Source organism: Somniosus microcephalus, chromosome 8 (genome assembly GCF_052327205.1).
Source record: "Somniosus microcephalus isolate GS21.2 chromosome 8, FLI_Smic_1.0, whole genome shotgun sequence".
NCBI classification, from domain to species: domain Eukaryota; kingdom Metazoa; phylum Chordata; class Chondrichthyes; order Squaliformes; family Somniosidae; genus Somniosus; species Somniosus microcephalus.
Genome location: NC_140994.1, coordinates 268557295 through 268581914, shown reverse-complemented (window position 1 = coordinate 268581914; position 24620 = coordinate 268557295). Strand labels below are relative to the sequence as shown.

General features: G+C 48.1%; 1 protein-coding gene across 1 annotated transcript in view; it reads left to right on the top strand.

Annotated features, from left to right (window-relative positions):
• The first annotated feature begins 451 nt into the window (after window positions 1-451).
• The window catches only part of LOC147114388 (macrophage colony-stimulating factor 1 receptor-like), a 133117-nt gene continuing 108948 nt past the window's right edge, over window positions 452-24620 (top strand). The window contains exon 1 of the mRNA XM_085996057.1: window positions 452-716. Coding sequence (XP_085852183.1) covers window positions 584-716 — 133 coding nt within the window. The 5' untranslated portion in view covers window positions 452-583. The remainder of the gene's footprint in view (window positions 717-24620) is intronic.

Here is a 24620-nt window from a genome sequence, read left to right as displayed (position 1 = left end):
ACGCCCGTTTCTACTGCCTCTTACTTTCTTTTCTTTCTGGCCTCGACCTCTGCTCACTTCGCTGTAGGAATGGATCCCAGGAGGTGGTGCAGACTGTAGGTAGGTTCGTATCTGCTCGTCGCCAGTATTACGTCCGTGAATGATTGAGACACGGACAGCAGGAGTGGAACAAAATAAGTCTTAGTCAATAGTGAAACTGAAACAACAGAGGCTCACTAGCGCCTTTTATACAGGGGTGGTCACTGCCGGTACTGCAGTCTGAGACCAGTTATTCTCTTAAAGGTACATACACAACACCACCCTTTCCTGATTGAACACTCGCCCCCGCCCCCCCACCCCCCCCACCAGTCAGGAATGGACAGCACTGCGACTGATTCCCGGTTTCAGTGTCGAAAGCTCAGTTCCATCCTTCACTCGTAAAGCAAAGCCAGTCACTATCTGTTCACCATGAATGGTTTAGCTGTCAGTGGGGCTATCAGTGGTCAGGTTATTTTCGGATTACATCTGTAAGGCAGAGGATGTGCCAGACGAGTTCGCAGCAGCGCATTAAAAGCAGAAGTCGGGTTGCAGATTGTGCTGAGACATGAAGAATCAGTTCAGTGATTTCCACAATGGGGACCAAGTCCTGATCAGTGCTCGTTGCTGTAACCTCGGATCGGAGCTGACTATGTATCTGTGGCTCGTCCTCCTCATGCTGCCCCTTGCCTGTGTGGCAGGTAGGAATGTAACTTTTACAGGTTGAATCTATCTCGCCTTTCCACTCCCTCGTACATTCGTCCAGCTCGGTCAGATTGACGAGATACCGTGGCTCTGTGTGTGAGTGAAACTGCACTCTCTGGGCAGGCGGGAGAAGCTGGGGTTGTTCTCCTTAAAGCAGAGAAGTTTAAGGGGAGATTTTTAATCGAGGTGTTCAAAATCATGCAGGGGTTTTGAAAGAGTAAATAAGGAGAAACTGTTTCCAGTGGCAGGAGGGTCGGTGGCCAGCGGACACAGATTTAAGGTGATTGGCAAAAGAACCAGAGGGGAGATGAGGAGAATATTTTTTACGCAGCGAGTTGTTGTGATCTGGAACGCGCTGCTTGAAAGGGCGGTGGAAGCAGATTCAATAGTAACTTTCAAATTGGAATTGGAGAAATACTTCAAGAGGAAAAATTCACAGGGCTGTGGGGAAAGAGCCGTGGGGAGTGGGACTAATTGGAGAGCTCGTTCAAAGAGCCGGCACAGGCACGGTGGGCCGAATGGCCTCCTCCTGTGCTGTTTCATTCTATGATTCTCTCTCTCTCTCGCTCTCTCTCGCTGCAACTCCTCTGCTCATGAACAGCCCAGCATGGCTCAGCTCCCAACCCTCTTTCCATCTCCCAGGACAAGTAGCTGTTCCCATTCTTGATCCCTTCGTGGTCCAGCCCTGACTGCGCTGGGATCAGGCAGTCAGACCCTGCTACGTGCCTCACTGCCTGTCATGGAACGCGTTAGTGAAGCGAGGCAGAACCATAGAATCTTACTGCACTCAGCACAGTCTGCCTGTCTGAAAGAGCTCTCCCCTCTGTTCCATTCCACCTGCCCTCTCCCCATTCGGGCCATTGCTCCTGTGTTGTCTCTCTGAAAGTGCTATCCTCTGGGTAAAGAAGTTTCTCCTGAATTCCCGATTGGATTTATTAGTGACCATCTTATATTTATGTCCCTTAGTTCTGGTCTCCCCCACAAGTGGAAACATTTTCTCTACGTCTACCCTATCGAATCCCCTTTCATAATCTCAAAGACCTCTATCAGGTCTCCCCTCAGCCTTCTCCTTTCTAGAGAAAAGAGCCCCAGCCTGGTCAATCTTTCCTGATAGTTATAAACCTCTCAGTTCTCGTATCATCTCTGTAAATCTTTCTTACACTTTCTCCAGTGCCTCTATATCCTTTTTATAATATTCTATCCTATTCCCCTCTTTGCTGCATTTATCTAATGAGGGAAGCCCCAATATTTCAAGTCTTTCGTTGTGTTTGTGTTCCCTCGTGTCAGGCAGAATCCCAGTGAATCTGTCCTGGACCTTCTCGAAAGCCTTACGGTTGGATAGCCCCCCGAAAACAGGCACGGGGATCGCGATGTGCGGTTAACCGCGCTGCCCACTCATTGCATTGCAGGCAGCGCGCCAGCTTCATGCTGCCTGCTCATTGGAAAGGTCTCTACGCCCAGCCGGCGCTAACCGCGCTGTTCATTGGCTGGACGCATCAGCGGGGGGCCAGTATCGTGAGTGGCCAGCACCACTTAAAGCTAGCCTGCACTGCTTAAAGCTAGCCTGCACCTCTTAAAGGGGAGGTGCAGTGTGGCTGGGGCAGGTGCTGGGAGTCGTGGTTGAAGAGAATCCGACCTGGGAAAGAGCGAGGAATGGCACACTGATTGACGTCACGATCTGCCTGCTCTAAAACAAATCTGTATTTGTGAAATGGATTAAAAACCTCGACTGAAATACTTTTTCCTAAAACAATACTCTTTTGCATTGTACGGGCAGTGTCTGTTTAGTAACCTCTTCTAGTGAATATTCACTCTGCGCGCTAACTGAGGAAGGATGTTCTTGCCATGGAGGGAGTGCAGCAAAGATTCACCAGGCTGATACCTGGGATGGCAGGAATGACGTATGAGGAGAGATTGGGTCGTTTGGGCTTGTACTCGCTGGAGTTTAGAAGAATGAGAGGGGATCTCATTGAAACTTATAAAATTCTAACAGGACTAGACAGACTAGATGCAGGAAGAATGTTCCCGATGGTCGGGGAGTCCAGAACCAGGGGTCACAGTCTAAGGATAAGGGGTAAGCCATTTAGGACAGAGATGAGGAGGAATTTTTTCACCCAGAGAGTGGTGAACCTGTGGAATTCTCTACCACAGAAGGCAGTTGAGGCCAATTCATTAAATATATTCAAGAAGGAGTTGGATATATTTCTTAAGGCTAAAGGGATCAAGGGATACGGGGAGAAAGCAGGGACAGGGTACTGAATTTGGATGATCAGCCATGATCGCATTGAATGGCGGAGCAGGCTTGAGGGGCCGAATGGCCTACTCCTGCTCCTATCTTCTATGTTTCTATGGCCAAGAAATTCAGTATAGCCACGTTCGGGGCGCTACAGTCGGGCGGCCGCTAAAGTTTGCGCCCGGCGCAAGTTCGCGCCACCTTCGCCGATATTCAGTCGCATCGCCCCAAGAGGTTGCTGCTGCGCTAAAACAGGCGATGCACGACCATCATTAGGCGCTAAGCCGGCGGTCCGGGGCGATACCCCCGAGGGCGGGCGCAGCGCAGGTGTGGCGAGTTGCTGATTGACGGCAGACACTCTGGCGCCGGTCAGCTCTTAAAGGGGCAGGGTGGACTTGTCTGGCTGCCATGCCCTGCGCACTGTAGCCCTGAAGCAAGGCCTGACCAATGCTGGTTCATCAGTTCTACGCCCTTGACCATGGGGAAGCCCGCTATTCTTCCAAATCCCATTGGACGCTCTTGCTGCTTGTCCAGGGTCATGGGGAAGGAGATGTACTGACGTCTCCTTCTGAAAAGGGCATTGTTCACCTGTTGGATGCAGCAATGTACCGCAAACTGGGAGATGTTGGCAATGTCCCCAGTAGCGGATTGGAAGGAGCCGGTGGCATAGAAGTTGAGAGCCACCGTCACCTTCACTGCCACCGACAGAGACGTCCTGCTCCTCAGCTGTGGCTGCAGATCTCTGCGAAGCAGGTGGCAGATCTCAGTGACCACCTCCCTTCTGAATCGCAGCCTCCGAACACACTGCTCCTCAGACATGTTCAGATATGAGAACTGCTGGCGGTATACCCTGGGTGGGTAAGGCCTCCTGTGCCGACACCTGTTGGCCCTTCTCCGTCTGGCCATGACTGGCACTCTCTCACGGCGTCTCTGATCCCTTTGAATGCAATGCAGAAAGCCAACGTTTCCACCCATTGTAGCCCCCATTATATGTGGCGACTCAAGGCTATGGCACTGAAAGTTAAATCCAACTGCAAAGCTCTGGCCTGAAGCCAGAAGTACCTGTGCGAGCGCTGAGTCAAAGCAGAAAGCTCTCTGCCTTTGTCTCTCACACAGAAGGATTGGCACAAAATGGCTGTCACTTATAATGCAGGAGGAGTCCCCTTTAAATAGCGCCCCCCGCACCCCGCAGCGACTGGGAACCGTTCCCCTCTACCAGTCGCTGGGGGCGCCAGGCGCAAAGAAGGGCGGCGCCACTGAAGTTCCGGTTTGGGGCGCACAAAGGACGTTGCACGATGAAATGACGTCAGGATCTGCGCGCGCAGCTGAGCGCGCGCAAAGACTTTGTGCCGACGCTAAATCTCTAGTGAAGTTGGGGAGAGGCGCAGATCGCGCTGCGCCCGGCCGCTAGCCGCCTATCGCCCAACATCTCCTCCTCCTAAGGCGCTACCGGCTGGCGCAAGCAACTGAATTTCTAGGCCTGTGTTTCCAACGCCTGCACCAATATGGCGTCCGGCGCGATTCACCCCACAAGTGTGCGCGCGTGCCATGGAGGCCATTTTGGAACTCTAAGGGCACTCATAGCGCCCAAAAAACGGGCGCTAACGAGTCCAATTTCTCGGCCTCAATATCCTTCCTATAGTGTGGTGCCCAATACTGCACAGCACTCGAACTGAGGTCCTATAGAGGCTCATCATTGCCTCTTGACTTTTGTATTCCATGCCCCGACTTATAAATCCTGGGATCCCAGATGCTTTTTTGCAGCTTTATCAACTTGCCCTCGCAGCCCTTCTAAACACTTACTGATCCTGGGCTCTCCCCGACAGATCCACACACGCATTTTCCAAAAAGTGCCACAGGGGAGTGATCAGGAGTGGGGAGCCTGGCTAACCTGCCCCTCTCCCCGGCTCAGGAACACTCTGAGCAAAACACTCGTATTTATTCCTGGTGCCTGTCACTGACGGGGGGATTAGCAATAACAGATACTCCCTCAGGGAGAAAATTAAGGGTTACGGAACCAAGGCGGGTCGATGGAGTTAAGATACAGATTAACCATGATCTAATTGAATGGTGGAACAGCCTTGAGGGGCTGAATGGCCTCCTCCTGGTCCTAATAGAGGTGTTCTAATTTGTGAGAGGGTTTGATAGAGTAGAGAAGGAGAAAGTGTTTCCAGTGGCAGGAGGGTCGGTGACCAGAGGACACAGATTTAAGGTAATTGGCAAAAGAACCAGAGGGGGAGATGAGGGGAATTGTTTTACGCAGCGAGTTGTTGTGATCTGCAATGCGCTGCCTGAAAGGGCGGTGGAAGCAGATTCAATAATAACTTTCAAAAGGGAATTGGAGAAATACTTGAAAAGGAGAAATTTGCAGGGCTGTGGGGGAAAGAGCAGGGGGGAGTGGGACTAATTGGAGAGCTCGTTCAAAGAGCCGGCACAGGCACAATGGGCCGAATGGCCTCCTTCTGTGCTGTGAGATTCCATGAACACAGCAGACACAATCATTCTTAACTCAGTTACCCTGAGTGGAGTAACAATAATGAATCTCGAATGTTACTCTGCCTTTAGTTGCACTATCTGAAGGGTAGGGTCCAGCTAAGAAAAGAAAGGTTGATATTTATACACAGTCCTGTTGCATCACTGAGTTATCTGACTGTTACAGAGGCAACTCAGTGTTAGCTACATGTCCCACACAACAGTGAGGTGAATGAGCAGCGAATCTGTATCATGATGATGTTGTTTGTGTGAGGAATGTTGTACAGGATACTGGGAGAGAGCTCTTCGCTATTCTTCCAATAGTGTCCGTACAATCTTTAAGACTCCACTGAAGAGGCAGACGGGGTCTCGGTTTAACACCTCATCTGATGGACCACACCTCCGACAGTGCGGCGCTCCCTCAGTACTGCCCGTCCGACAGTGCAGCGCTCCCTCAGTACAGCCCCTCCGACAGTGCAGCGCTCCCTCAGTACTGCCCCTCCGACAGTGCAGCACTCCCTCAGTACTGCCCCTCCGACAGTGCAGCACTCCCTCAGTACTGCCCCTCCAACAGTGCAGTGCTCCCTTGGTACTGCCCCTCCGACAGTGCAGCACTCCCTCAGTACTCCGCCTCCGACAGTGCAGCGCTCCTTCAGTACTGCCCCTCCGACAGTGCAGCACTCCCTCAGTACTCCCCCTCCGACAGTGCAGCGCTCCCTCAGTAATGCCCCTCCAACAGTGCAGCACTCCCTCAGTACTGCCCCTCCGACAGTGCAGCACTCCCTCAGTACTGCCCCTCCAACAGTGCGGTGCTCCCTTGGTACTGCCCCTCCGACAGTGCAGCACTCCCTCAGTACTCCCCCTCCGACAGTGCAGCGCTCCTTCAGTACTGCCCCTCCGACAGTGCAGCACTCCCTCAGTACTCCCCCTCCGACAGTGCAGCACTCCCTCAGTACTGCTCCTCCGACAGTGCAACGCTCCCTCAGTACTCCCCCTCCGACAGTGCAGCGCTCCCTCAGTAATGCCCCTCCAACAGTGCAGCGCTCCCTCAGTACTGCCCCTCTGACAGTACAGCACTCCCTCAGTACTGTACTGGGAGTGTCAGCCTGGATTTTGAGCTCCAATGATGCAGAGTCTTGCAGAACTCCCAGATAATTTCACAGGATGAGTGAGATAGCTTGTCATGCTTGTCCCTTTCGAATCCTAAAGATCAGGAAACGTATCACCTCTCAACCTTCTCTGCTCCAGCGAGAACCTGCCCAAGTTACATAATCACTCCTCATAATCAAGTCCCTCCATCTCCTCAGTTATTCAGGCTGCTCTCAGTAGCTGCCTTATCCTTTCTGTGCTGTGGTGACCCGAACTTTACATCATGGGCCAGAAATTCGGGTCCAAATGCGTGAGTACGGTCTGGGTACTCACGCATCTGGCCGGAGGAAATGCCGGCGTTCAGGAAACACCGCGCATGCGGGGAACGCCGGCATTTCCAGTCCTCTGAACGAAGGGGTTCAGAGGCACAGCGCGCGCGACTGCACAGGCAGCGCGTGCGCAGTGAAATTCCCTTTTTTTTTCAGAGTTGCGCGTGTGTAAAGGCCTCCGGTTTTTACACGTGGAAAAAACAAGTGTAAGTACTTAGTTTTACAGGTAAGTGGGCTTTTAGTACAATTTAGAATTTTTTTTTCCACAGGTTTGTTATTTTTAAAGAATTTACAGTAAGGTAAGTTTAGTTTTAGCCCCGATTTTTTATTGTTTAAAATAGTTTTTCATAGTTATTTATGGTTCATTTAAGTATTGCAATGTTTTTTTAAATTTTCTTTCAGGTTTAAGTAGTGTTTTGGGGCCAGCAGTTTTCATGAGTTTGACAGCTCTCACTGTCAAACTTATGAATGAACTTTTGCAACCTCCCATTGGTTGCCCAGTGCCCACGTGATCCCAGCCGGCTCATCGCACTAAGTACGCCGCTGGGTCACGCACGCACAGCGCGGCAGGACCTCAAGCTGGCCAGTGAGGGGAAATGCATTGCGGGCCAGGATTTAAGACGCTCCTTAAAACCTCCCTCTTTGACCAAGCTTTTGGTCACCTGCCCTAATATCTCCTTATGTGGCTCAGTGTCAAATTTTGTTTGACAATCGCCCCTGTGAAGCACCTTGGGATGTTTTACTACGTTTAAGGCGCTATATAAATGCAAGTTGTTGTTTTAGTGGAGGAGCGGGGACACCCCTTGGAAATTCACCCCGATTCATTCTCGGGTGTGCCCATGATCATGCCAATCCCCTCTTTGTCTCTCTCAGTGGCACCAGACCCTCTCTCCCCGAGTCAGTGACAGAAGGGATGGCCCTTTGTGAATTAGCGTCCTCGACCTCCTCGGCCAAATGGCCAACGATCCCTAATCATGACCGTATTAAAGGGAGACGCTAACAAGGGAGTGATTAATAAAACTACTAGGCACTTGGTCTAAGCGTTAAAGAAAGCTTTAATCAACTGTTTTACAACATGGAGGTCTAGTTGTGTCCTTCACTAGTTCCTGTTAAGAATGTCCTGCGCAAGCTGAGCCCGTGCCCGAGTATTTATACTCTCCCTGGACAGCGCCACCCGCAGGCCGCTCAGTATTATTTCATAAGTCTTTCTTTCATGAATGACTGAGTCATGTCAGGGAGGAAAATGACTTGGTGTTCACTTGCTCGGTCCCGAGTGAGATTACAGCCTCTATAATCACTCAGCCCCAGAGTTACATGGAAACAGCGACGATCTCATTTTCTAGGATTTTTTAAACGTCCCTGTTGTCTTTCAGTTTAATAAAAGTGGAAGTGAGAATTGCAGACTGATGTTAATTTTCCGATCAAGTTGTGTTTTGAAATCAAAACAAGTTGAAAGCCTTGTTTCGCAGTGCGGTAAATTGTTGATTATAATGAATAATAAAACACTAACCCCGGCATGGTTCCTATTTTACCGTGCTGTTTCTTCAATCAATACATGAAGTGAGGCGTTGGATGTCTGGTGCGTTTGTCAGAGTGTACGAGTAAATGATATCGATGAATAGAAGTTTTTTTCTACACATTCGGTGAGAGAGTTGGAAGAGAGACTTCAGAAACTCTCTCCGCAGCGGCAACTACTGGCCAGAGCCCGCAACTACACCGCGACAGGGAAGTGTTTACATCCAGGGTTTCAATGTTAAATGTTGATATAGAATCCTGACCAAAGACCAGGCCAACATGGAGTTGGGCAGGAAATGTGAAAACATGCACAAGGTTTCCAATAATGTATTGGAATTTAAACGGTTTCTTGGCTGAATTCAGAGTCTATTGGTTTCATTTATACATCGCTGCTTTCTACTTTCAACTGTTCCCCGTCAACATAGGCAAAATAAACTAAAGGGTACAATTTTAAAGGGGGTGCAGGAACAGAGTGACCTGGGGGTGTTTGTACACAAATCATTGAAGGTGGCAGGACAGGTTGAGAAGGCTGTTAAAAAAGCACACGGGATCCTTGGCTTCATTAATAGAGGTACAGAGTATAAAAGCAATGAAGTTATGCTGAACCTTTATAAATCACTGGTTCGGCCTCAGCTGGAGTATTGTGTCCAATTCTGGGCACCGCACTTTAGGAAGGATGTCAAGGTTTTGGAGAGGGTGCAGGGGAGATTTACTAGAATGGTTCCAGGGATGAGGAACTTGAGTTATGTGGAGAGACTGGAGAAGCTGGGGTTGTTCTCCTTAGAGCAGAGAAGGTTAAGAGGAGATTCATTTTTTTTATCTTTGAAGGTAACTAATGTGATAGATACGGGAGTGTCTATGGATGCTGTTCATATGGACTACCAGAAGACATTCAAAAAGGTTCCACATAAGAGACTTTTAACAGAAAATGGAGCGAATGCAATTGGAGGCAACCTATTGGCTGGGACAGGGAATAGGTTGGGAGGTAGGATGCAGAGAGTGGGGATAATGGGAATGTACTCCAATTGGCAGGATGACTAGTGGTGACCCCCAGGGATCTGTACTGGGGCCTCAGCTTTTCACTGTATTTGTAAATGCCTTTGATGAAGGAATAGGGAGGCGTATATCTAATTTTTCTGACGACACTATGTTAGGAGGCACAGTAAATAGTGTAGACGGGAGCGGGAAGTTGTAAAGGGACATTGATAGATTCAGTGAGTGGGCAAACCTGTGGCGGATGGAGTTCAATGTGGGGAAGTGCGAGGTCATCCACTCTGGATCCGAGAAAGATCGATCAGAGAATTCTCTAAACAGCGAGAAGCTGGGAACTGTGGAGGAGCCGAGAGATTGAGGGCTCCAAGTACAGAAATCACTGAAAGTTATTGGACAGGTCCAAAAAATAATTAAAAAGACTAATGCAATGCTGGCCTTTATCTCGGGGTCTGGAACACAAAGGGGAGGAAGTGATGCTACAGCTGTACAGAGCTCTGGTCAGACCCCATCTTGAGTAACTGGGTTCAGTTCTGGGCCCCGCACCTCAGGAAGGATATACTGGCTTCGGAGGGGGAGCGGCGCAGATTATACCGGGGCTAAAAGGGTTAAATTATCAGGACAGGTTGTGTAGACTAGGATTCCTTTGAATATAGAAGATTAAGAGGAGATCTACTTCAGGTGTTTCATGTGATTAAAGGTGTTGATAGGGTAGAGAGAGAGAGAAACTATTTCCTCTGGTGGGGGGAGTCCAGAACAAGGGGGCAGAACCTTAAAATTAGAGCCAGGCCGTTCAGGGGTGATGTCAGGAGGCACTTCTTCACACAAAGGCTGGTGGAAATCTGGAACTCTCTCCCCCAAAAAGCTGTTGAGGCCGGGGGTCAACTGAAAATTTCAAAAATTAGATTGATAGATTTTTGTTGGGTAAGGGGATTACGGGTTATGGAACCAAGGTGGGTCGATGGAGTTAAGATACAGATCAGCCATGATCTGATTGAATGGTGGAACAGGCTCGAGGGGCTGAATTGCCTCCTCCTGTTCTGATATTCCTGCGTTCCGAAAAGAGGTGCCCAAAATGATGAGGCCTTTTGATAGAGTAAATAAGGAGAAACTGTTCCAAATGGCAGGGGGGTTGGTAACCAGGGTACACAGATTTCAGATAAAGAACCAGGGCCGAGATGGAGACATTTTTTACACAGCGAGTTGTTGTGATCTGGAATGCGCTGCCTGAAAGGGCGGTGGAAGCAGATTCAATAGTAACTTTCAAAAGGGAATTGAATAAATACTTGACTAGGGATAATTTGCAGGACTGTGGGGAAAGAGCAGGGGGGAATGGGACTACTTGGAGAGCTCTTTCAAATTTAGTTTATATGTCCTCGCCTCATTCTTCCTTCCAAAATGAATCACTTCACACTTTCCTGCATTAAATTTAATTTGCCACGTGTCCGCCCATTTCACCAGTCTGTCTATGTCCTCTTGAAGTTCATCACTATCCTCCTCACTGTTTACTAAATTTCTGAGTTTCGTGCCTTCTGCAAACTTTGAAATTGTGCCCTGTACACCCAAGTCCAGGTCATTAATATGTATAAAAAAGAGCGATGGTCCTAGTGCCGACCCCTGGGGAACACCACTGTATACTTCTCCCCCAGTCTGAAAAACAACCGTTCACCACTACTCTTTTACTTTCTGTCCCTTAGCCAATTTTGTATCCACTTTGTCACTGTCCCTATAATCCCATTGGCTTCAATTTTGCTAACAAATCTGCTATGTGACACTTTGTCAAACTCCTTTTGAAAGTCCACATACACATCATCAACTGCAATACCCTCATCAACCCTCTCTGTTACTTCATCAAAGAGCTTAATCAAGTTAGTCAAACATGATTTGCCTTTAACAAGTCCGTGCTGACTTTCATTTATTAATGCATATTCTTCCAAATGCCAATTAATTTTGTCCAGGATTATTGTCTTTAAAAGTTTTCCCACCACCAACGTTAGGCTGACTGGCCTGTAGTTGCCACTTTTATACCTCTCCCCTTTTTTAAACAGGGGTGTAACATTTGCAATCCTTTATGTAAAGTCTGTGGGTTGTATAGCGAAGTAATACACAGACTACAAGAGTAACTTTAACAGGACTTTACTATTCGAAGGTCAGGGCGAATCTGCCCAATAAATCCTGACACTGCACTTATATACCGGTGTGGTCACCGTTGGTATTACAGTATACAGCAGCCAAGGCAAAGTAGTGCCACACATAAAATAGTTCTCTTAAAGGTGGACGGTTACATACAGTAGTTCTCTTAAAGGTAGAATAGTTACATACACTACAATCCTCCCTTTTTAGCTTACAACATACTTATTCCCCATTAACATAACATCATAACATATATACAACTTTATGCAAAACAGTTCACAGATTCAGTCTCTCTGGAGGTTTCCTGACTCTATCCAGATAACGCCTCAGTGGTGTAGTAGTTTTCGGCGGGGTAGTAGGTTCTTCTGGTAAGGTCGAGTCGACTTGAAGGACAGTGTCAGGTTCATCTGATTCCAGTACCACCAGATCGGAGGTAGGTGTTCTGGGTATCTCTGCTTCAACATTAGCAGTGTAAGGTTGTGGAGTAGGTTGGCTCTTTGTGGATGACCCTATGATCTGGTCAACATGGCGCCTTATTATGCTGTCACCAATGTCCACGGTATACAGCAGCGGCCCTAGCCTTTTTACAATAGTTCCAGGCTGCCATTTCTCGGTACGGTAGTCCCGGGCCAAAACTTGTTGACCTATCTGAAAAGATCTAGTTGGCCTTTCATTCATGCCCTGGAATTGCCGGTTCTCTACGTCCCTTCTGACGTTTGGCTTAATCAAATCCAGCCGGCATCTCAGTCTTCTATTGAAAAACATCATGGCGGGAGTTTGATTTGTGACCGCATGTGTTGCATTCCTGTACGCCAACAAGAAGTTATCTACTTTATGTTGTAAGTTGATGTTTTCATTACCCATGGCCTTTATGGCCTTCTTGAAGGTCTGGACAAACCTTTCAGCTAATCCATTGGTGGCGGGATGGTATGGGGCTGACGTGTAGTGCTTGACCTCATTGCTTTTTAAGAATTTCCTGAATTCTTCGGACACAAATTGCGGTCCATTATCAGAACAGACCTGTTCCGGCAGCCCATTCCTGGCAAACATGGTCCTTAATACTGTGATGGTTTTTTCCGTGGTGGTGGAGGACATCTTTATTACCTCCGGCCACTTGGAGTGTGCATCCACCGCTATTAGAAACATTGAGTCCATAAATGGACCAGCAAAGTCGATGTGTACCCTTTGCCAAGGAGATGAGGGCCACTCCCATGGATGCAGAGGAGCTTGTGGTGGCGCGTTTTGGACCTTCTGGCATCCTAGACAGCTCTTGGTTATTTCTTCGATGTCTCCATCAATACCTGGCCACCACACAAACGCTCTTGCTAGGTTCTTCATTTTCACTCCACCCAGATGCCCCTCGTGAAGCTCCTTTAGCACCTTATGCTGAAGTTTGGGTGGAATCACCACTCTCGATCCACACATCAAGGTTCCTCGGCACACTGACAGCTGTTCTTTTCTTTGCGAAAATGCTGGCAGCGTTGGTTCGCCATGTGCTGGCCATCCCTCCACTGTTAAATCGTAGACTCGTGAGAGAGTCGGGTCATTCCTTGTTTCATTCTCGATCATCGAATTTGTCACTGGTAGACATTCTACTATGGACGAGTGGAACATCTCTGGTCCACTGCAGCCGCCTCTTCAACTACCGGCAACGGTAGGCGCGATAACCCATCAGCATTTCCATGCTGTTTGGAGCTTTTGTATTCGATGTCATATTGGTGTGCCCCAAGTAACACGGACCACCTCTGTAACCTTTGCGCTGTCATAGTGGAAACGGCCTTGTTAGGGTTGAATATGGACACCAACGGCTGGTGGTCTGTCAGTAATGTGAACTTCTTGCCCTGCAGGTAATGATTGAATTTCTTTACTCCCCACACAAGGCTGAGGGCCTCCCTATCTATCTGGGCGTAATTTCGCTCAGCGGAGGTCAATGATCGGGACGCAAATGCGACTGGCCTTTCCGAGCCATTTGGGAACCTGTGTGAAAGTACTGCTCCAATTCTATAAGGGGAAGCATCACAAGCTAGCCGAAGAGGTAACGTTGGGTTGAAATGAGCCAACACTTCCTCAGAGGCAATCAACGCCTTGCTTCTGCGAAAGGCCTTTTTACAGTCCTCGCTCCACTTCCATGGCACTTCTTTCCGCAACAGAGTATTCAGCAGATGCAACACCGTGGATAAATTTGGCAGAAACTTGTGATAATAATTAATCAACCCCAGAAACGATCTCAACTGTGATACGTTTTCCGGAGCGGGGGCCTTCACGACAGCTTCTATTTTGTCAGGCGACTTGTGTAGCCCCTCTTGGTCAATGATATGACCGCAGTACGAGATCCGTTTCTGGAAGAACTCACATTTCTGGCGATTAATTCGAAGGCCATATTCCTTCAACCTGGTGAGCACCCGTTTCAAATTTGTGAGGTGTTCCTCTTCGTCTTCTCCCGTAATCAGGATATCGTCCAAGTAACACTGCGTGCTTGGAATAACCTGTAAGACCTGCTCCATGGCCCTCTGCCAAATTGCTGGAGCCGAAGCTACTCCAAAAACCAGTCTATTATAACGATACAAGCCTCTGTGCGTGTTGATTGTGAGATACTGGCGCGACTCTTCCTCGACTTCCATTTGTAAGTATGCTTGTGCCAGGTCTATCTTGGTGAAGTGTTTCCCGCCAGACAATGAAGCAAAGATATCCTCAATCCGCGGAAGCGGGTATTGTACCGTGTGAAGCATCGGATTAACTGTGATCTTGAAGTCTCCGCAGATGCGGACCTTTCCCGGTCCCCCTGGCTTGTTACTTGATGAAGACTTCATGATGGGAACAATGGGCGTGGCCCACTCACTCCAGTCCACCTTAGACAGTACCCCTGAACGTTCAAGCTCTTCCAGTTCTGCCTCCACAGCAGGTCGTATCGCGTAAGGTACCGATCTGGCTTTGAAAAATTTTGGGCTTGCATGTTCTGCAATCTTGATTTTTGCTTTAATTCCTCTCAGTGTTCCCAGTCCTTGCTGGAATACCTCTTTAGCTTCGTCCAATATTCTGGACAACCGTTCAGGTTTGACATCTTCCTTTCCGGAATCTACCGTCATTGTGTTTAGTGAATGCCAGTCTATCTTTATTTTCCTGATCCACTCCCGTCCCAGAAGTGGTGGACCTCCCTTGGGCAGCACATACATGTCCATCCCTTGGTGATCTTTGTCCTTGTATCTCACCTTGACTTTTATCTTTCCGATGGGGTATACTTTGTGCCCCGTGTATGTCTGCAATACTATCTCCGTATCCCGTAGGGGAATATGTTTGAATAACTTTTTGTAATCTTGCTTATTCATGACCGTCAACGCCGATCCGGTGTCCACTTCCATCTTCACTTGGACTTTTGCAATCTGTAGTGTGACCCAGATAGTTTGTCGGTCAGCTTCTTTACTCACATTGTGAATCCTCAGACTACCCAGTTCCTTGCTGCTGGAGTCTGAGTCCGAATTCTGTTCATCTGGACTCTTCCCAGTCACCTCATGTACCTTTCTGTACTTCTTCTGCGGTGACTTATTATTGCTGGTCATCTTTCCTGCCCGGCATACCTTAGCTATGTGGCCAAGCTTGCCACATTTCCTACATTCCTGGTTTTTAACCCAGCATTAGTTCTGGTCGTGTGTTGTCTTCCCACAACGATAACATTTCGTTGTACTCGAAGTCATTTGATCCACTCTGAGTACCGCTGTCTTCCGCTGCATTTCCGCCGTGCCTCTCGCTGCGGCTTCGTGCGATGCTGCAATAAGGACAGCCTTATCAAGTATAAGATCGTTCTCTTCGAGCAGTCGTTTTTGTGTTCCTTCCTTCGACATTCCGCACACGAACTTGTCTCTCAGTGCCTCTGGCAGATTTACCCCAAACTGGCAGTATCTTGCTAGCCTCCGCAGTTCAACCAGGTACTCCACGTTGCTTTCCTCTTTTCGTTGCATTCTCACGTAAAATTTAGATCGTTCCGCTAACATCAACGGTGTGGGGTTCAAATGATCCTTCAGGACAGCAACAATATTAGCGAAAGTCTGATCCGCCGGTTTAGCTGGTGATAGAAGATGCTTCAATAGGCCGTATGTCTTCGCCCCCATCGCGTTTAGCAAGGTTATAGCTTTATCATCATCTTCTATTTTATTGGCCTCACAATATATCTCTATACGTTCTACGTACGTGGCCCAATCTTCCACCTCGGCATCGAAGTTGTTGATGTTACCATGCTTAGGCATCTTCACTATCTCTCACTATCTTTCTGCGAACAACAGAATTTCTCTTTAACTTTTTAACTTTTTCTCTTTTTTTTTCAAAAATGGCGGTTTCCCGCGCTTGTCTTCTTCCCCGCCTACTGGCAAAATGGCGGTTTCCCGCGCTTGTCTTCTTCCCCGCCTCCGAAAATGGCGGTTTCCCGCGCTTGTCTTCTTCCCCGCCTCCAAAAATGGTGGTTTCTCGCGCTTGTCTTCTTCTGGTGGGAGGGTAAGCTTTGCCCTCGGGCGCCGACCGCTGGTTTACGGGGTTTGGGGTCTGTGCGCCGGCTTCAGTTTATTCTGAAGCGCGCGCTAGAAAAGCTGATCGCGTTCCTTGTTCCCCCCCCCCTTCTTTTCGGCAGGGGCAACTGGCGCTGGGGACAACCAGTTTGCGTCGGACAGTTCCAGCCCCTGGTCCTTCACGGCAGCTGCTGTAAGCCGCTGGCCGGAACCTCGCTCGGTCTCTCTCTCGGGCTCTGTCTCTCCCGCTCGCGTGGCTCTCGCTCGCTCTTTCTCGGGCTCTGTCTCTCCCGCTTGCGCGGCTCTCGCTCGCTCTCTCTCGGGCTCCCAATCGCGCCTCCCAGCCCTCTCACAGTCCATGTTTCCCTCCCCGGCTGCGGCTGAGTTCTCCGCGATTTATTTTTATATCTTCCCGCGCCTTACGATCCCGGTCGCAGCGCCTCGTGGTCGCAGTAGTTGTCCGGCCTTTTTCGCCGTCGCGGTCTAGCCGTCTCACAACGCTCCCCAGCCCGCTTGTACCGCGGCTTCCGTGCTCCACGCTGCCCCGTCTCAGCGCCTCTGGGCCCGACTTCTGTCCGGCTCCTTCCCCCTCGACCGTGGTCGAGTTCACTGCCCTTCTCCTTCGTTGATTTTATTTATTTTCCCTTTACTCACAGTCACCGTGGCCGACTTGCTTCTCGTGCTGCTCGGCTCAAGCACCACTGTGGCAGAAGGGACAATCCGTGCCTGTTGCTGATGGAAGGCTTCGTGTCTGAAGTCTTCCTTCTTTCTTGCTGTGCAGACTCGAGTTTTCTCTCAGCAGAACGACGAGGGCGGTTGCCTCTTCTCGACGCTTCGTTAACTGCTTCGGAAGTATTGCTGCACGCAGGGTAAGATCGAACTCGTCACCACTGTAAAGTCTGTGGGTTGTATAGCGAAGTAATACACAGACTACAAGAGTAACTTTAACAGGACTTTACTATTCGAAGGTCAGGGCGAATCTGCCCAATAAATCCTGACACCGCACTTATATACCGGTGTGGTCACCGTTGGTATTACAGTATACAGCAGCCAAGGCAAAGTAGTGCCACACATAAAATAGTTCTCTTAAAGGTGGACGGTTACATACAGTAGTTCTCTTAAAGGTAGAATAGTTACATACACTACACTTTAGTCTTCCTTTAGTAGGTGCATGGGAACACCACCACCTCCAAGTTCCCCTCCAAGTCACACACCATCCTGACTTGGAAATATATCAGCCGATCCTTCATCGTCACTGGGTCAAAATCCTGGAACTCCCTCCCTAACAGCGCTGTGGGACCACCTTCACCACCAGCAGTTCAAGGCGGCTCACCACCATCTTCTCGAGGGTAATTAGGGATGGGCAATAAATGCCGGCCTTGCTAGCGACGCCCACATCCCAGGAACAAATTTTTTTTAAATGTCCTCTGGCACCACCCCTGTTTCTGAGGAGGATTGGAAGATAGTGGCCAGAGCCTCCGCAATGTCCATCCTTACTTCCCTCAGTAACCTAGGACTTTTCTACTTTGCGCACCTCTTCTTTATCTATTTTTATCTGATCCAATTTCTCTACTGCCTCCTCCTTTACTGCTACATTGGCTGCATCCTCTTCTCCAGTGAAGACAGATGCGAAGTGCTCATTTAGTGCCTCAGCCATGCCCTCTGCCTCCACACGAAGATCTCCCTTTGCCCCTAATCTGCCTCACCCTTCCTTTGACTACCCTTTTACTATTTATCTTTCTATAGATGACATGTGTCACCCGTGGCTCAGTGGGTAGCACTCTCTCTCTCACCTCAGAGTCAGACAGTTGTGGGTTCAAGTCCCACTCCAAGGGACCTGAGCACAACAATCTAGGCCAACACTTCAGCGCAGTGCTGAGGGAGTGCTGCACTGTCTGAGGTGCCGTCGTTCAGATGAGATGTAAAAGATCCCATGGGCACTATTTCGAAGAAGAGTAGGGGAGTTCTCCCCGGTGTCCTGGGGCCAATATTTATCCCTCAACCAATATCACTAAAACAGATTATCTGGTCATTATCACGTTGCTGTTCGTGGGAGCTTGCTGTGCGCAGATTGGCTGCCGCGTTTCCCTCATTACAAAAGTGACTCCACTTCAAAAAGTACTTCATTGGCTGTGAAGCGCTTTGGGACGTCCGGTGGTCGTGAAAGGCGCTATAGAAATGCAAGCCTGTCTTTTTGGGTTCCCTTTTATGTTACCCGCAGATCTTTTCTCATAGTCTCTCTTTGCCCCTCTTATTTCCTTTTTCAGTTCTCCTCTGTACTTTCTGTTTTCTGTTTAGCTCTCCACTCAATCGTGAACCCGACATTTAGCTTAAGCTTCCTTTTTACTGTTTCAGTCATCCGGCGAGCTCAAGCTTTGAATGCCCTTCCTTTCCCCAAATGTTGCTCCAAATACCATCGACTCATAAACAACAATAAGGCAGCCTCCATCAGTAAACCCAAGTCTCCCATGAATTGAAACTTGCAATCTTTTGTTTGATGTGATCAGGATACTTACCCACAGAGCTCAGAGTTACCCGGTGATGTGATGTTACCTGGGAGTAAATGGGCTGTCCGAAACTTTCACCTGTCCATTCTCATAGGTGGCGAATACCACACTGCCAGACAGGCTAACACAAGTAGTAGAGTTTATTTACAAACAATGTGATTACACAGAAGCAGAAATGTGCAGCAACCAATTAACAGCACAGCGCTAACTGAGAAAACTGTTTCAGAAACAATTCAGAAGACTATTCCAATAACTGTTGAATGGAATGCCTCGTAAAACATTAGCCAGACAACTGACACCACAGAGATTTGCTCATCACCTCATTGTGGAAACAGGAAGTCAGAAGAGGGAACTGGCATTACAGGGGAAACCCGTACCTCCAGATCTCCAAATAACTGGTGTCCTCTGAAGATTAAATATGTTCTCTCCGAGCAATCCGTCACTCAGAATATCAATTATCGCTCATTAATGTAGTAAAGAGGCTGATTTACTGTATTGAGTGTGGAAGAGGTTCCTGCGGGCATTTATTGCCCATCCCTAATCGTCCTTGAGAAGGTGGTGGTGAGTCACTGCCTTGAACCGCTGCAGTCCATGTGGTGATGGTACTCCCACAGTGCTGTTAGGTAGGGAGTTCCAGGATTTTGACCCAGCGATGATGAAGGATCGGCGATAGACTTCCAAGTCAGGATGGTGTGTGACTTGGAGGGGGACTTGGAGGTGGTGGTGTTCCCATGCGCCTGCTGCCTTTATCCTTCTAGGTGGAAGAGGTCGCGGGTTTGGGAGGTGCTGTCGAAGAAGCCTTGGCGAGTTGCTGCAGTGCATCTTGTAGATGGTACACATTGCAGCCACGGTGCGCCGGTGGTGGAGGGAGTGGATATTGAGTCCTGTGGTAGGGACACCAATGAAGTAGATTTCTCTGTCCTGGATGGTGTCTCCCTATCTCTGTAACCTCCTCCCACCCTACAACCCTCCAAGATCTCTGCACAATTCTGGCCTCTTGCGCATCCCCGATTTTAATCGCTCCACCATTGGCAGCTGTGCCTTTAGCTGCCTGGGCCCTAAGCTCCTTTAAAACCTACCTCTTTGACCAAGCTTTTAGTCACCAGTCCTAATATCTCCTTATGTGGCTCGGTGTCAATTTGTGTGTGATAACACTCCTGTGAAGTGCTTTGGGACGTTTTACTACGTTAAAGGCGCTATATAAATGCAAGTTGTTGTTGCTAAGAATCTTGAGCGTTTCGGTTGCACCCATCCAGGTGAGTGGTGTTCCATTGAGAGTCAACCACATTGCTCTGGGTCTGGAGTCATAGATAGGCACAGACCAGGTCAGGACGGCAGACTTCCTTCCCTTGAAACATACAAAATTCCTACAGGGTTTGACAGGGTAGATGCAGGGAGGATGTTTCCCCTGGCTGGGGAGTCTAGAACCAGGGGTCACAGTCTCAGGATAAGGGGTCGGCCATTCAGGACTGAGATGAGGAGGAATTTCTTCACTCAGAGGATGGTGAATCTTTGGAATTCTCTACCCCAGAGGGCTGTGGAGGCTCAGTCGTTGAGTATATTCAAGACAGAGATCGATAGATTTTTGGATATTAAGAGCATCAAGGGATATGGCGATAGGGCCGGTGAATGGAGTTGAGGCAGAAGATCAGCCATGATCTCATTGAATGGCGGAGCAGGCTCGAAGGGCCGAATGGCCAACTCCTGCTCCTAATTCTTATGTTCTTAAGTAAAGGGACATCAGTGAACCAGTTGGGTTTTTATGACAATCTGACAGCCTCACGGTCACTGTTACTGAGTCCAGTCTAACCCTCAGTGATCAATGCTGAACGTTAGTGGCAGGATCACAAGTTATTTACAATATCAAAACGGAAAGTCTAAACCTTTTGTAAATACCAGGTACAGCTCATGGTACAGACTATGTACCTGCGTGTTTTGTGTTACAGTGTGTGAGATAAACTTCCATTTACAAAGTATTTACAGCACAGAAATAGGCCATTCGGCCCAACTGATCCATGCCGGTGTTTGTGCTCCACATGAGCCTCCTCTCCTCCCCTCTTCATCTCACCCCATCACCATATCCTTCTATTCCTTTCTCCCTCATCTGTTTATCTAGCTTCCCCATAAATGAATTCCACATTCTCACCACTCTCTGGGTAAAGAAGTTTCTCCTGAATTCCCTATCGGATTTATTAGTGACTATCTTATATTGATGGCCTCTAGTTCTGGTCTCCCCCACAAGTGGAAACATCTTCTCTAGGTCTACGCTGTCAAGTTGCATCATAATCTCAAAGGCCTCTATCGGGTCATCCCTCAGCTTCTATTTTCTAGAGAAAAGAGCCCCAGCCTGTTCAGTCTTTCCCGATAGTTATAATCTCTCAGTTCTGGTATCATTCTTGCAAATCTTTTCTGCACCTTCTCCAGCGTCTCTATATTCTTTTTATATTGGGGCAGTAATTCCTCCCCAAACGCGTGAGTACGGAAGGGGCACTCACGCGTCTGGCCGGAGGAAATGCCGGTTTTCAGTATGCACAGCGCATGCGCTGAAAACCGGCATTTCCTCATCTAACCCAAGAGGTGAAGAGGCTAGCGCGTGCGCTGTAGGGGGCAGCGCGTGCGTCTTGGATTTCCTCTGTTTTGGGGGATTTGCGCATGTGTAAAGGCCTCCGGTCCTTACGCTTGTAAAAAGCACACGTAAGTATTTATTTTTACAGGTAAGTGGTGTTTTAGTGCAATTTATAAAAAAAAATTCCACAGGTTTATTATTTTAAAGAATCTACAATAAGGTAAGTTTAGTTTTAGACCCTTTTTATTAAAAATTTATTTGTTTCAAAAAAAAAATTATTGTTTAAATTATGTTTTAAAACTTATTTATACTTAATTTAATGATTGGGATGTTTTTTAAAATTTTATTTAAAGTTTAAGTAGTGTTCTGAGGTGCAGTACTTCTCATGAGTTTGACAGTTCTTACTCTCAAACTTATGAATGAAGTTTCCCCTCCCCTGATTGGCTGAACAGTGCTCACCTGATCCCAGCCGGCACATCGCACTAACTACGCCGCTGGGTCAGGTTAGCGCAGCGCGCCGACATCAGAACCGGGCCACTGACAGGAAATCCACTGCGGGCCAGGTTTCAGATGTCGGTGCGCCGGGTAAGTGCACATCGGGGGCTTGCACGCGCGGCAAGCCCCCGACACCAAGTTCTGGGCCATTATGGAGCCCAGAACTGTGCACAGTGCTCCAAGTGCGGTCTAACCAAGGTTCGATACAAGTTTAACAATCTTCTCTGCTTTTTAATTCTATCCCTCTAGAAATGAACCCAGTGCTTGGTTTGCCTTTTTATGGCCTTATTAACCAGCGTCGCTCCTTTTAGTGATTTGTGTAGCTGTACCCCCGGATCCCTTTGCTCCTCGACCCCTTTTAGACTCTTATTATCCAAACAATATGTGGCCTCCCTATTCCTCCTACCAAAATGCACCACCTCCCACTTAAGCATTTTGAAATTAATTTGCCATTTACACGCCCATTCTACAAGTTTAGTAATTGTTAAGTATGTGTATTGTATTGAACAATTAACACAAAGACTTAAACGTATAACTCAAACAGGTCTTTACTGGTTGGAGGTAGGGACTATACATAGGTCTTTACTTCATGCCCACAGGCGGGAACTGAGGGGGATCAGTACCCACAGTACTATTTATACCCCTATGGCCAGGAGTGGTACTGCGTATCACTACGCCCAACAAGTAGTGCAGTCCTGTCCATAGGTTCAAAGTAGCACACATATTACATACACAACATTCCTCCCTTCCTAGCTTTACAGTCATCTCCCCATTTAACATAACGTAATAACATATATACATATATAACTTCAGGTTTACATAACAGAATAACATAGATACATAGATAACTTCATGTCAAAACAGATCACAGATTCAGTCTCTGCGGAAAACAGTTCACAGATTCAATCTCTGTGGTGTAGTCGGTTCACGTTGCTGGAGTGACTCATTCAATAGTCCTTCCATGGATTTAACAGTTTGAACTTCCGAACTGAATTGGCTCCGTTCGGAGGGACCACGTGTGTGATCTGGTAGAGGTGATAATGGTTCAGATGGGTCATCTTCTGTTTTTACTTTTCCTTTTCTGCTTCTTGGAGACTCTCTGGGCTCCATTGTCAGCTGCCACAGCTGCCAGCTGCATGCGCAGTTCCTCCTTCTCTTCCTCCTGTTTCCGTCGTAGAGCCAGCTTCTCCCGATGTTCCGTAGACTTTTGGTGCTCCTCCATGATTTCTGCACTTTGGGAGTCGAAGTTACAAGCTGGGCAGGACAGGACATCGTAATATTCGGTGTCGTCCTGAGCTAGACCAGTGAGAGGGTCGTCTATTTCCTCCATACCCAGCTGGACGTTAGCCAGCTCTTGTTCCAAATCCAGACATCTTTCCTGAAGAGACTTCTTCATGTGTACCTCTGCATCCAGCTTTTTCTGGGCTTTCAGCAAGTCGTTTACTAGTGACCTCATTTGTGATTTTAATACTTCAACTTCCTTTGGAGATTGATTGATCGGACTATGCAATCCCTCTACCGGAGCAGCTGTTTCAGCGGTCTGTTGTTCTACGTTGACGTGAGTCAGCGTACTTTTGGCATCCAAGGGCTGCTCTGTTGCAGTCATCTCAGTCTGTGTTGCCACCTCAGCTCTTCCAATAACCTTTGAGAGCTCCGAACCCCTTTCGTTTGAATATTGAAGTTCATGTTCAAGTTTTTCCCATTTCAGAGTCCTGTCCTTCAGCATATGCAGGAGTTGGCTGACCGTTAACTCCTCTGACATCAGACGTTTTGTGTGCTCCTGCTCCATTTTCTCCATCAGCTGCTTCTGTTGTCTTTCCAGATTCTCCAACTCTATATCAAAGAACTCTTTCGTTGCATTCAACTCTTGCTCAAAACGGCGAAGCATTTGTTCTAATTGCTGTTGTAGTTTGAAATGGAGTTGAGTTCGAGCCCGGTGTCCCTCAGAAATGGGCACATCAGTAGACTTGCCAGACTCAGAATCCACAGTTAAACTATGTTGTTGTTGCTCAGTGGAATTCTGTGCTGAAACTTTGTCTTTTGCACCTGAGTTGGGCTTACCATCATCCGTTCCAGAGTCTGGGCCGACTATCTTCACCGAGTTCTCACTCGTTATTGTTTGTAGGAAATGCCAGTCCATATTCATTTTCCTAATCCACTCCCGTCCTAGTAGTGGAGGACCTCCTTCAGATATCACATATAAGTCCATTATTTGACTGTCTTCGCCCTTGTGGACCACTGCAACCTCTATTTTCCCGATGGGGTACACTCTTTGCCCCGTGTATGTTTTCAATATAATCCCCGTATCCTGTAGGGGAATATGTTGGAATAACTTTCCGTAATCTTTCTTATTTATGACCGTCAATGCCGATCCAGTGTCCAATTCCAGTTTTACTTGGACTCCTTCTATCTGAAGAGTGACCCAAATTGTCTGGAGGTCTGCACCCTTACCAGCGTTGAGTACTCTTAAGCTAGCCAGTTCATTACAGCTTAAGCTAGCCAGTTCATTACTGCTAGCGTCTGAATCGGACTCCTGTTCGGTCACCTTGTGTACCTTTGCGTATTTTCCTTGCGGTGACTTCTTGTTGCTGGCCTTCTTCCCTGACCTGCATACTCTAGCTATATGTCCAAGCCTACCACAAGTTCTACATTCTTGGTTTTTAAACCAACACTGGTTCTGATCATGCGTTGTCTTTCCACAACGATAACATTTGCCAGAACTCACACCCAATTTGTGTGCACTGAGCTCCGGTGACCGTAGCTGCATTACTGCCGTGCCTCTCGCTGCGGCTTCGTGTGCTGCTGCCATAGTGACCGCCTTCTCAAGCGTCAGCTCATTCTCCTCGAGCAGTCGCTTTTGTGTATCCTGTTTAAATAAACCACACACAAATTTGTCTCGAAGTGCCTCTGTCAGTCCCGTTCCAAACTGGCAATATTTCGCTAATTTACACAATTCCAGCAAATAATCAGCATTGCTTTCATGCTGTAGCTGCCTTCTGTCGTAAAATTTAAATCGTTCCGCTAGCATCAGCGGCGTGGGGTTTAGATGATCTTTCAGGACAGTAACAATCTCAT